The sequence below is a fragment of the Candoia aspera genome, chromosome 1 (assembly GCF_035149785.1).
Source record: "Candoia aspera isolate rCanAsp1 chromosome 1, rCanAsp1.hap2, whole genome shotgun sequence".
In the NCBI taxonomy this organism is placed as follows: Eukaryota; Metazoa; Chordata; class Lepidosauria; order Squamata; family Boidae; genus Candoia; species Candoia aspera.
The window spans coordinates 57,156,271-57,168,294 of NC_086153.1; the positions used below are offsets into that span (position 1 = coordinate 57,156,271).

General features: G+C 41.4%; 1 protein-coding gene across 1 annotated transcript in view; it reads right to left on the reverse strand.

Annotated features, from left to right (window-relative positions):
- PLB1 (phospholipase B1) overlaps positions 1-12,024 on the reverse strand; it is a 119,137-nt gene that overhangs the window by 33,118 nt on the left and 73,995 nt on the right. Inside the window, exons 32-37 of the mRNA XM_063304585.1 lie at positions 8,936-9,036; positions 5,750-5,831; positions 5,319-5,423; positions 3,628-3,723; positions 3,115-3,186; positions 727-804 (exon numbers count right to left, since the gene is read on the reverse strand). Of these exons, the coding sequence (XP_063160655.1) occupies positions 727-804; positions 3,115-3,186; positions 3,628-3,723; positions 5,319-5,423; positions 5,750-5,831; positions 8,936-9,036 (534 nt within the window). The remainder of the gene's footprint in view (positions 1-726; positions 805-3,114; positions 3,187-3,627; positions 3,724-5,318; positions 5,424-5,749; positions 5,832-8,935; positions 9,037-12,024) is intronic.

The window sequence follows — 12,024 nt, forward strand, 5'->3', positions numbered from 1 at the left end:
GGGAAAACAGCATAGATATGGGAAAGAGTACCTCCTCCCCAAGGATTGTTCCCTCATATCTATCTATTCTATGGCTGTTACTCATTAAAACAAACAAAAAAACTGAAGCTTATCTCATCACAGATTTCCTCTGATAACTTCTATCAGTGCTGGGTCTTCTTTACCCAAAATCCCAGAGGCCCTTATTATTTGCAATGGTTCCATGCCAAACTACAGACCACAAATACTGAAACTGCTGACAAGATCTTGAAAAACATACTTTATACATGTGTAAAAACATGTCTACCTTTTTGTCCATGCATTAAATGCCTCCAAACCACATCAAAGGTCCTCCAGATAGAATCATGTGCAACGCCCACAGATATGCAAACTCCTTACCGCAAATAATGAGATCCAGGTTAAATTTACCAACAGCAAATATGCAAAACCACAATAATGGAATGGTGGCTCATGAGGGCTACTTGTAATGCAAATGAAGAATAAACCTGGGTGTCAGATAGTCCATGCAAAAAGAGGAGAATAATTCAGATGTGAAATTGCCACATACCACAATAAGCATCCATTTATGGAAAACTTTAGCTTAAATGGGAACACAGCTTCAGACTCTTACAGGTCTCAAACTGTCACTGCAAAGCCCTAACCTGAAAAGTGAAAACATCCTGTAGATACCAGAAAATGTGACCTAAGCTAAGAGAGGTAATGCACAATAAATAATAAAGGACTTACCTGGTCTGGCAACTTGGTAGGACCTTCTGTTGGATTCATGGCATTGTTGTTTTTGAAGGTACTCAGGAAAGGTTCTTGCTAAAAGAGAAAGAATATGAATGCCAAGCTTCAAAATTCTGACAGAGAAATAAGGACAGAAGTGGGATTCAAGCCATTTGATCAGAAAGTTTATTGTAGCCAAGTCTGCAAGTCTAGCAGGTCTGAACAGAAGTGCTTCAGTAATGGTTCTCTCACAAAAAACGGGGGAAATTTTGGGATCACTCTATTTGAATAATGGAGACAACTGGAAAATTCGAACTGAGACAAGCTTCCATAGTAAGACTACTTCAGATAACTGCTAAGGCACAAAATGCCATTGTCTGGAATCTGCTGCGTGAAAAAGAAAAGTTCGTATCTTTTCATCATATTGCTTGTCAGCAAATCCAAAATATTGCACAATGCTGCAAGTGGGTAATACTGTGCCAGAAAGAGCCATCACCTTATGAGATAATTCACAGATAATGCAAAAGAGTGATAGCAAGCTTATCTGACATATAAAATGGTCAGAGAAGAGGGAAAGTAGAGCTACAGGCTGTTTAGTAATTCAAATTCTAGTAGCATTTTGCAGCATATGTTAGAACTTGTTACATGCAATCGCAGGCCTTAAAAGATTAACCTTTCCCATTAATTTCACAACAGAAAAGTCTGTGTTCCAAGCTATGCTCACTTTCCCTTGCTAAAAGTATGAAGAAACCCATTTCCCTACACACTTACCAAAGGGCAAATATGAGCATTAGCTCAAAACGTTTGGCTACTTTGTGCATGCAGTGTTTTAAAAGATGCTACCCAGAGCTCCTTCCAATGTTCAAATGGAGACACTGCACAGATAAACAAATCTGCAAGCTTCACTCAAACACCCTTTCAAGATTTGCAAAGGCTACAGAGACACTTTTCAGATCATCATTACCTTGTTGGCACTCCACAAAATGTTGTAACCAACGATGAGTGTTGCATCCCCCCAAATCATCATCTTTTAAAAAAATAATACAGCCATTTTATCTTAATGATTTTACTGTGTTGTGTTTTAAACCATACAGTATATCTCACAGAAAAACACATCAGAAATTTTAACAGATGTAGCCCTGACTGCATTTACACCCAACAAACAGATAGAAAAAATATTGCTTGGTCCAATTGCCTCATGTTGTATAGGAGGCTATTTATTATTTGTTGGCTTCATTTATATCTCCAAGAGCTCAATACATCATGGATAGTGCTTTCCTCTCCATTTTTCTTTCCTGACAGCAATGATCTGGAGAGGTAGGCTGGGCTGAGAGGTAGTGTGAGGCTCAAAGGCATTCAGTCACATTTCATGGCTCAGGGTGAAACTAATTCTCCATCGTCCTGGCCCGATATTTCACTGTTTCTCAACCTTGGTAGCTTTAAGTTGTATGGACTTTAACTTCCAGAATTCTGCAGCCAGCATTGCTGACTGGGGAATTCTGGTAGTTGAAGTCCACACATCTTAAAGTTGCCAAGGTTGAGAAACACTGCAATATTTAACCATTACATCGCTCGGCCACGATGTGTTTGTTTGGCCATCTTGCATATGGCTTGGGCTGGAAAATCAAAGGACATTTTCCCACAACATTAGGTAGAGCTGCCTCCTCCCACCAAAGTCCACAGCAGATCTGCATAATCTTACATATATTTTCCAGTTCTGATTGTGAAGTTCCATAGATTAAATAAAGCAGACTAATCCCATAAATTAGCTAGTTAGATCAAATAAAATAAAAACCTTAATTTAAAATACCTACATTACGCTGCAGTTATGCCTATTTACTAGAAATATGCTACAATGGGCCTTTTTTCTGAATAAACTTGCACAGGATTGTGCTGTTAATCTGTATAATTATGCCACTAAAATACTGTATATAAGTGAGATAAGGACTTTCCAGAACTAAGACCATTAATTCCTCCTAGGAGTCATGAAGGACAGAAGAATTTGGCAGAATCCATGTGAAATCTGGGAGCATATTTTGGAAAGATTTCTGTTTTATCTAGTACATGAATATGTGACCTCCAGGACATAAATAATTTATTTATAAATTAATAGTGTAATCCTAAACATGCTATTCAGAATCAGAAGCTACATTATGTTTTGTTTTGTAGTAAAGTTGTCTAGAATTTCAACCTAATAGTTGAGGGATACGACCAAGGGTTTCCATCTACAACACAAAAATTACTTGGGAATTTGCTTGGTCCTCAAAGAACAAGACCATCAAAGGAGGCCTGTCCGTAATAAAGCATGAACTGTTAAATTGCTGGCATTCAAATGTTCTTGGCTGTTCCTTATATACCTATTTATTTCCACAAAACCCTTCCACTGGAAGACAGTATCATGTTTACCAGAGTTGGGCAGTTCAGTGTTATGTTATCCATAAAACTGAAGGAAACGTCTTTCTTTCCAACAGGCTGAAGCTGGAAGGGAAAAGAAAGATATGATTATGTAGTTCTTTTTATGTAAGGTCTCATGCAATTATTTGGTTTACCTCTTTCACAGATTTTCCATACTAAGAAAAAAAGATAGAAGAAGCAGTGGGCAAACATAAAGGTTACAAATGGGGTATCTTCTTGCAGGATAGCCCATAAAATTCTGAGAACAAAACAGAACAGTTACCCAATTCAAGCTTCATCTAAGACTGGATTAGAAAAAAAAGTCCAGTCTTAATGGGGATGGAGAGAAAATCACAGTGCCAGTGAAAGCACTGGCATTCAATCAGCTTCACCAGTCTTGAGGTACAAGTTATCAACCTACTACCAGAAATGAAAATAGGATTTTTAATAGGAATACACACACTTCCAAATAAAACAATATAGCCATTTCAAACAAGAATTATACCCCTGAAGTATGTGTCTCACCATATTATTCCAGAGAGCTCTAGAAAGTTGGGAATGTGATTTTTGACTAAAGTGAAAACAGTCCGGTGCAAAGAAGGAGATATCTGGATGCCCATCCTGGAAATGAAGAAAGCATCATTATTATTATGTTTTTAAAGATGCAAAAAAAAAAAAACCAAAGCCAAATAGGAACCAAAATAATATTTATTTTTTTCAAAGAGAACTGGCATTTTAATGTAAACACTTTATCTTACCTGTGTCATGATCCAGAGTCATTCAATGAAGTGAAAAGCGAGAGATTCAAGCAGACTGATAAGTTTACAGAGTCAAACTACGGAATTCCTGACCATGAGGAGTAATGATGGACTCCAACTTCAATAGCTTTAATGGAGGATTAGGCAAACTTATGGACGATACTGGCTAACTTGAGGAAGTGGTAGGCAACATGCCTCTGAGTAGCTGTTTATAGGAGTGATGTTACAATCATGTCCTCCTTGTGGGTTTTCAATAGGTAGTGGAATGACCACTATGGGAACAGTATTAGAGAAGTAATTGGTCTGATCCATTAGAGATTTAAAAAGTGAAAAGACTTCAGATTACAAAGCAGTAAAGATGCTCAGTTTGCTTAAAATGAACATTCCATTAAACCTAATATAAATGTTGCAACGCATGGGTTCTTTATCGTCAGGATTGGCTGCATTCCCTAATCTACATGATTAAATGAGTTTTAATGTGAACTCTTTCAAGCAAATTTGAATTTTGGCTTTGACAGAATAGAGTTCCTTTTTCTTTTTTTCTTATTTCCTGAAAACTAAACATTTTAAAAGCAGTCACTTAAGCTCTAAAAAATTTGCAAAGTATATATCAAAAGGGTGCACAACACAGTACAAAATGCTGTCACATCAATAAATTCTTAAAGCACATTATACAAGCAAAGAAATAGTTACATATTATGAAAAAATAGACGTTGAAATTATTCTAAATATGGAAGTTCTACATGGTAAGAATATAATCTGCCTGTCAATCAAACCCATAACAAGACAGCTTTTTATTTCTATTGATATGCTATCAGTCTTGTTTGTTCAGTGTTGATATATCTATTCTCAATTCTAAGTAAGAAATGCAGAATCTGGCCTAGTATAATGCTAGGAATCTATGCTGTGGATTTCAGTCCACAAATATGGCTTTTAAAAAGCAGGAAATGGATCCAAAGCACACAAGCTATTAAACTACTGCATTTCAGAGAACAGCCATCTATGGAAATCTGCTGGGATTATGCTATGTATGATCTGTGAGTTTGCACTGTAGCAATGGCTGATATGTAGGAAACTCTCCTACAGATCAGATCTGTTTCTTCATGCCATTTGCCATTTGCCATTATTTATGGTTAAAGCATGAATTTGTAAAGAACGTTTCCCGGAGTTTGTGCCTCAATCCAAACACATCACAATAATTTTACATTCACATCTTCAGGATCTCATAAATATATGCATCCACTTTAAATTATTTTAAACTTGCAGGATTGTTGTTGTGGGAAAATAAGAAATGGGAACATTATGTGCATCACCTTGAGTTGTACAAAATGAAGGTGGGATGTTGCTACTGCTGTTGTTACTGATATTATTTTGTACCCCACTTTGGGAGTATTGTTCTTGTAACGAAGAGCAGAAAATTTGTAAAATAAAATAAGTAAATGTAAATCTAAGACAAACCTGTAAAACAGGTAATGAAATAGTTCGGAGGAATGGCTGTAGTACAACCGTAAAATCTTCTTGAGTATTATACCTGTGACTCTTCATTAGTTTTTGTATTTTGCTCTGTGAAAAAATAAAAATAAAGGTCCATCCTTCAGTTCCTTGGCTGAGATCACATCTTTACATTTCCATTAACTGATGGCAACAGGAGATCAACCTTTTGCTTTTTATCCAAAACAATGATCTAAAATATTCAGAAACTCTTTTGGATTCTAACATGGCATAATATGGGTGCTACTGAGGGACATATCATTTTGTTTAAAATGCTTGGTAGCTTTAAGTTATGTTCTATGACATTCAAATGTAATATGTGTTATTTAGAAACAGTGTAACAAGATTGTATAATGGACAATCCACAAAATGGCAGGACTGATTCATGGCACTCCTACCTGATAAGCTTTGATTGCCTCCTGCATCATCTCAAGGTCTGATGAGCCTTCTTGAACGGTGAGAAGGCAACTGCACTGATCTCTGTGCATGAAAAGAAAGGAAGAAAAAGCATATACGGAACAAGCAAAAAAAAAAAAGTATGATACATCCAGGAAGTAAACACTCAGTTTCTCTAGCAAGGAATTCGATATCTATGTACCTCTTTTCTTCAAAGAAATATGAAGGTTTTAGCAGTGCTGTACCCTTAATGATGAATGTGGATAAAATATTATTAAAAATGCAAAAGATTTCAGCCATAGCCATTTTTATTCCCAGGTTCATCCTTTTACCACACAAGAGTTGCAGGAAAGTAATATTCTCACAGAATAAGCACAAAATCTACCTCCTCTCCCTTTCCCCACACATTGAAGGCTTTACTGTGTATTACAGCTGCTTTCTATCAGTGACTTGTAATCAATGCGGGGTGGGGGAGGACAGGGAGAGCAAGAGGGAGTGTCAAGCTACAAACACAGGCCATTCCTCATAAAGGTATCCCTGCCTTTGGTTCAACAAAAGCGCCTGAATATCTATTATTATGCTGTGGGTCAGGCTCTCAAGTACAGTAGAATCTCAATTAACCGGCACCCATGGGGATTGGTAGATGCCGATAAATGTAGTTTCTGGTTGCTTGAGGGTTACTATTAAAAATAGGCACACCAAGTTTGGACTTGCCTTTCTGCTAGAGAGGGATTGGCCGATCCCCTTCTGGCAGAGGGGTGAGTTTGGGCTTACATTTAAAAAAGTGGGTTTGGACTTGCCTTTCTGTTGCGGGGAGTTGGGGAGGTGCGGCACGGAGCGCCAGGTTTGGACTTGCCTTTCTGCTGGGGGTGTCAGCAGGGGCTGCATGGAGCACTGGGTTTGGGCTTGCCTTTCTGCTGTAGGGGGATCAGATCAGCACTGTGTGGCACTCCAAGTTTCTGCTCAAAATTGATTTTATTTAAATTTTTATTTAACATATTAGTTCTTCATTTTTTGTGCTGGTTGCTTGAGTGTCAGAGTCAAGCCTGCCTCTGACTCAGAAAGCGAAACTCCTTCTGAGTCAGAGGAGGAATGGAAACTTACCGGGTTGAAATCGGAAAAACAAAACCAGAGGATGAGCCAGCAGCATGGGAAGAGTCCAAAGCGCTGATTGGCCAGGATTCAGGGGAGGATTCAAATCCTCCAATCAGCACACGCCAACAATGGGCAGAAAAGCACATGAAAGAGAAGGCAGCCCAATTGGCTGCAGAAGCGTCCAGGCACATGAAGGATTGGGATAAAAGGCAGACGCACAAAGAGCGAGTGGCCAGAGACAACTGATCCTCCAAGCCCACAGCTTCAGCAGAAGAGTCCCTACCTGCATCGGAGACAGTGTCTGTTGCCGAAGAGGAACCAGCGCCTTTGCTCCACACTGAAGAGGACTTGAATCCTGCTTCTACTGCCATCGAGGATTCTGTATTCGCTGTGCCCAGCAATCTCAGCCTTGCATCTAGCCTTGAAACTCTGCAATCTTCTGTGCAGCTTCATTGTGCCTTTGATTCTCAATCCCGCAGGTGTCTTCAGTTCCGTCCAACCGTGCTCTGGGTGCTCAACCTTGCTCAGGAGTTTCACACCTACCTTGTTGTGAACCTGTATCTCAGTCTAGTCTTGCTCCGAGTTTCCAGTCTTGCTCCAAGTTTCTAGTCCAGAGAATCCAGCCTAGTCCAGGGCTTCCAGCCGAGTCTAGTCTTGCTTTGAGTTTCCAGCCTTGCTCCAAGTCTCCCATCCAGAGGATCCCACCTAGTCCAGGGCTTCCAGCCGAGTCTAGTCTTGCTTTGAGTTTCCAGCCTTGCTCCAAGTCTCCCGTCCAGAGGATCCCACCTAGTCCAGGGCTTCCAGCCGAGTCTAGCCTTGCTCTGAGTTTCCTGTCTTGCTCCAAGTCTCCAGTTCAGGGAATCCAGCCTAGTCCAGAGCATCTAGTTGAGCCCTTCCTTGTTCCCGGTTCTTAGTCTTGCTTCGAGACTCCAGTTACCGGCTTCCAGTCCAACGTGGGTCTTTAGCCACCCAGTGTTCCAGCACCAGAGCAACTCAAGTACTGTTCCAGTTTGAGTCCTGTTGCCCTCAGCTTCATCAGCACCTTGTGCTCCAGTCTTCCAGCCATCCAGTTCCCATTGGAGAGTCCTGTTCCACTGTCTTATTGTTGCCCAGTTGGGCTTGATTGAATCCAGTTTTTGTGCTTCAAGGACTTAATTATTGTAAATAGTTATTTAATAAAGAGTATTTTTGAAATTACTCTGCCTGGTTGCATAGTCTGAACAGGACATTGAGTTCCAGTTAACCGAGATTCTACTGTATCATTGTTGACATTTTACTTGTTCACTGAAATCTAGAATAGGAAACTTTGTTCTCCCTACTTCTGACTGAGGCTGTAATGTCTGTAAATTACATGGCAAAAGCACAACAGGAAGGCATCAGCAGGTCTGTGGCAATCCAAAATAAAAAGACCCTCCCCTATCTTTAGAACAGTGTTTCTCAACCTCAGCAACTTTAAGCTGGGTGGACTTCAACTCTGCTGGGGAATTCATCTTAAAGTTGCTAAGGTTGAGAAACACAGCTTCAGAATGACAGTCTAACAGGGAGAGGATCCCAAATCAGTCGAATGAGAGTCAAATGTATTCAGTGACCAATGAATGTTAAGAAGTAAAGCCAGAGGAAAAATGGGGAAGAGGGATGTAAAGTAGTGAAATGCAAAACAGCAATATATTAGTATGCAGGTCTCACTTATACAAGAGAAATCTGAATTAGTGAAGTGACCAGAGAGGATTGTACTGGATCCAAAATGCCTAGCTTCATCACAGGAAAAGCCATGTACTGTAACATCTCAGGTTTATCTTTAAAGAAATATGCTGAATCGTGACTTAGCAGAGAAAATGCATCAGCAAAATGAGATGTCATTGAATTTTAATGTAGTCTTATGTGGGGCATTTTTCTGTATTATATTGGTTGTAAAGTCTGTGTGTAAGCCTTAGTAGGTTGCAATCCTCACTTTGTCACTAAACCTCAGACAGGTTTCTTACACAGCTTCCAAAGAACTCGTCATTGGATACTAAGTGATCTTCAAATAAATGAATAGCTTGGATGGCTATTCATTTATTTGAAGACTTTGGAGGGTGCCAGAACTGCCTTACTCTGCTAGGTGCACACCACATGGTAATCTGCTGTCTAGAAACAGTTGTCTTAGAGGGAGAAGATCCATCACCTCGACCAGGTTAACGAAAGCTTTAGGCACCTGAAAAAAAATTATCCAAATTATATTATATATAACACAGGGCTTGTATCCGTTCTATAGCACTGTCAAAGCTGCTGTCAAAGTTAATTCACCTCCTATCAGGTTTTGCCAGATTCCCTTTGCATTCCCTTCACTTTCCTATCTCTGCACTGAAAAGTTTTTTTTACAATATCACAGGTAACGGAGTTACAGCCCAACATATCTGGAGGGATCTGGTCAGGAAAGATTGGGACCAGAAAATAATTATTTGTGTCAATGGGGATGTGCTAAGTTCACCTACTACTGATCATAGCTAATGACAATAATTATTGAGAAAATTCTATATCCCTGTGCCCATTTCATTACATTCCACTAAACACTGAAGCATATGATTCCTTGGCTTTACATCTTTTGCTTGTATGAAAGATATGATTGTTAGCCACCCAGAGTCACTGGTTTGAGATGGGTGGCTATATAAATTGAACAAACAAACAAACATGGAGTCCTTGGTGCTCTCTGAGTCTTGTTGTTTTCTTGCAGACATTTCATTGCCAGACTAGGCAACATCTTCAGTGCGAAAAGGGAGTGGGCCTTGCTCTCTGTTTGTATACCATAGTTTGTCCAGCTTGTGTTGGTGGCGGTGTTATTCTCTCTTTGGGAGTTCCTTGACTCCACAGTTCAACCCTGAGCTACAAATATTCACTTTGATTGGAAATAAATAAATATCCTTTTATTATTGCAACTGCAAAGCATATTTCCAAGTGGAACCTAATCCTTTCCAACTTGCAGAATACTCCACAAACATACTATATGGTGATAATAACCCAGCATAAAGGAGACAGTAAAATTGAAACATTGGAATTTGATTGAGGTAGGGAGGAACATAAGAGCCTTGTGTGGCGCAGAGTGGTAGGTGGCAGTATTGCAACCGAAACTCTCCCCACAACCCGAGTTCAATTCCAGCAGAAACTGGATTCTCAGGTAGCCGGCTCAGGTTGACTCAGCCTTCCATCCTTCTGAGGTCGGTAAAACAAGTACCCAGCTTGCTGGGGAAGGTGACGACTGGGGAAGGCAATGGCAAACCACCCCAATATAGTCTGCCAAGAAAACATCATGAAAACGGCATCCCTCCAAAGGGTCAGATATGACTCTGTGCTTGCACAGGAGACCTTTCACATCATCACAGGGAGGAATGTATACTAGGTGTCATGTTCACCATTCCAATGTTCCTGGTACATCGTAACGTTTCGCATGTCATTTACCTGATACGTGTTTGATCTGGGAAGGGAGGAGGATTCCATCTCAGGGAGTTGTTATCTGTTGGCTGTTGGGTTGGAATGTGTTTGGGTTATCTCATGTGTTCAAGGTTACTTTCCCAGGTTACCAGCACCTGGGGCGGGGGGAGTTTGTTATGGCCCGGCGAGGGGAGGGATTATGTTTTGAGCCGAGGGTTTTTAGTTTGTATTTGGCGCGCTTTTATTCATTCTCAGCTTTCTCTGTATTTGCATACTATTCTCACAATAAATCAGATATCATTAAGTACCTGCTTGTGAGTCTGACTCTGTTAGGATAGGCAATCATTACATAAATCTGAAAATCTAAAAAATTTTTCTGTTAGCCCCTTTCCAGATTTATTTGTGAGGGGAAGTGCTAGCAATGAGCAAACCAAATCCACAAGCCATGGAAAGCGAGGAGTCGAGCGAGAGGGAACCTGATTCTATGGTGGTAAGAACGGAAAAAGTTCCCCCCAGAGAGACTTCAGAAGTTCAGGAGGGGTCGAGCTTCAGCATCGGGGATGAGGAGGTTGGAGGCAAGAGAGCCCCTGAACCAACCGGCGAGTCGCCAGGCAAGTTAATCACCTGGGATGAGACACAGGGAGCCCTACCCGGGACGTCAAGAACGTCTTGGAAGCAGCAGTACCCGTTGTCCTCAACTGTGGTGAAGCAAGAGAAAAAGGAGGGATCCCAAACCCCTGAACATATAAAACTGCTGGAGGCTAAATTGGAGTCCTTAGAATTTACGTTCTGAAAAAAGTCCATGGACTGGGGTCCCCGAGAGAGGAGGAGAGAGGAGTCCAGCCATAGGTACTTGACTCCTTCCTCGCCCCCACCTTCCCCAGAAGAAAGGAGTAGGACCTGGCACCGAGAGGAAGTGAGAGCACCGTGGGTGAGAATTTCAAGGTCCCCTCCTCAAGAGTGGAGATCTTTGGGGGCTACGAGGAAGGCCGATCATCCAGCTGTGATGAAGGGACCACCCGGAGTGGGGGTAAAGGACTTTACTGTTAAATTCGATGGAGACCCAACCAAGCTGTCATTTTTCCTTACCAATGCAAGAAGTTATATGGATGAATGGGAACAGTGCTTCTGCTCAGAAAGGGCTAAGATTAATGCCATTGCCACTAAGCTCAAGGGGCGGCCGGCCGATTGGTACATGCAGTTGTGTCAATCGGAGGCCCCTGAGTTGGAGGAGTTGGAGGAATTCCTGTGGGCATTAAAATTACACTTTGAAGACTGTTAGCTAAAGAAAGAGCAAAACGGGCATTGAAGGAGCTGTGCCAAGGGCCACGATCGGTGGCAGACTACGCTCTGGAATTTAAGGCTTTGGCTGGGAAAGTTGAGGATTGGTCCCAATCCACCTTAATAGAACTTTTTAAGGATGGTCTAAATACGGAAGTCCTAAGGTGGTCACTGGGGCGAGATGACCCAGACTCCTTGTATGAGTGGATACAGCTGGCAGGGAAGGCTGAGCATGCCCAAGAAACTTTTGCCCACCGAAGGGTGATGAAATATGCTAAGCTCAGCAAGGGTTCCCGCACCGCTGCACCCACTGGGAAGCCTGGGCAACGTGCATGGGAAGAGGAGAGAGAGAGCCGCTACGCGAAGGGACAATGCCTCCGATGTGGGAAGGAAGGTCACCGAGCAGCGGCGTGCCCGAGAGGAAAGACCGAGGAACGTCCGGGAAGGTCGTCGGGGAAGTCACCCTCTTTAGCCAGGAAGATGAAGGCGGCTT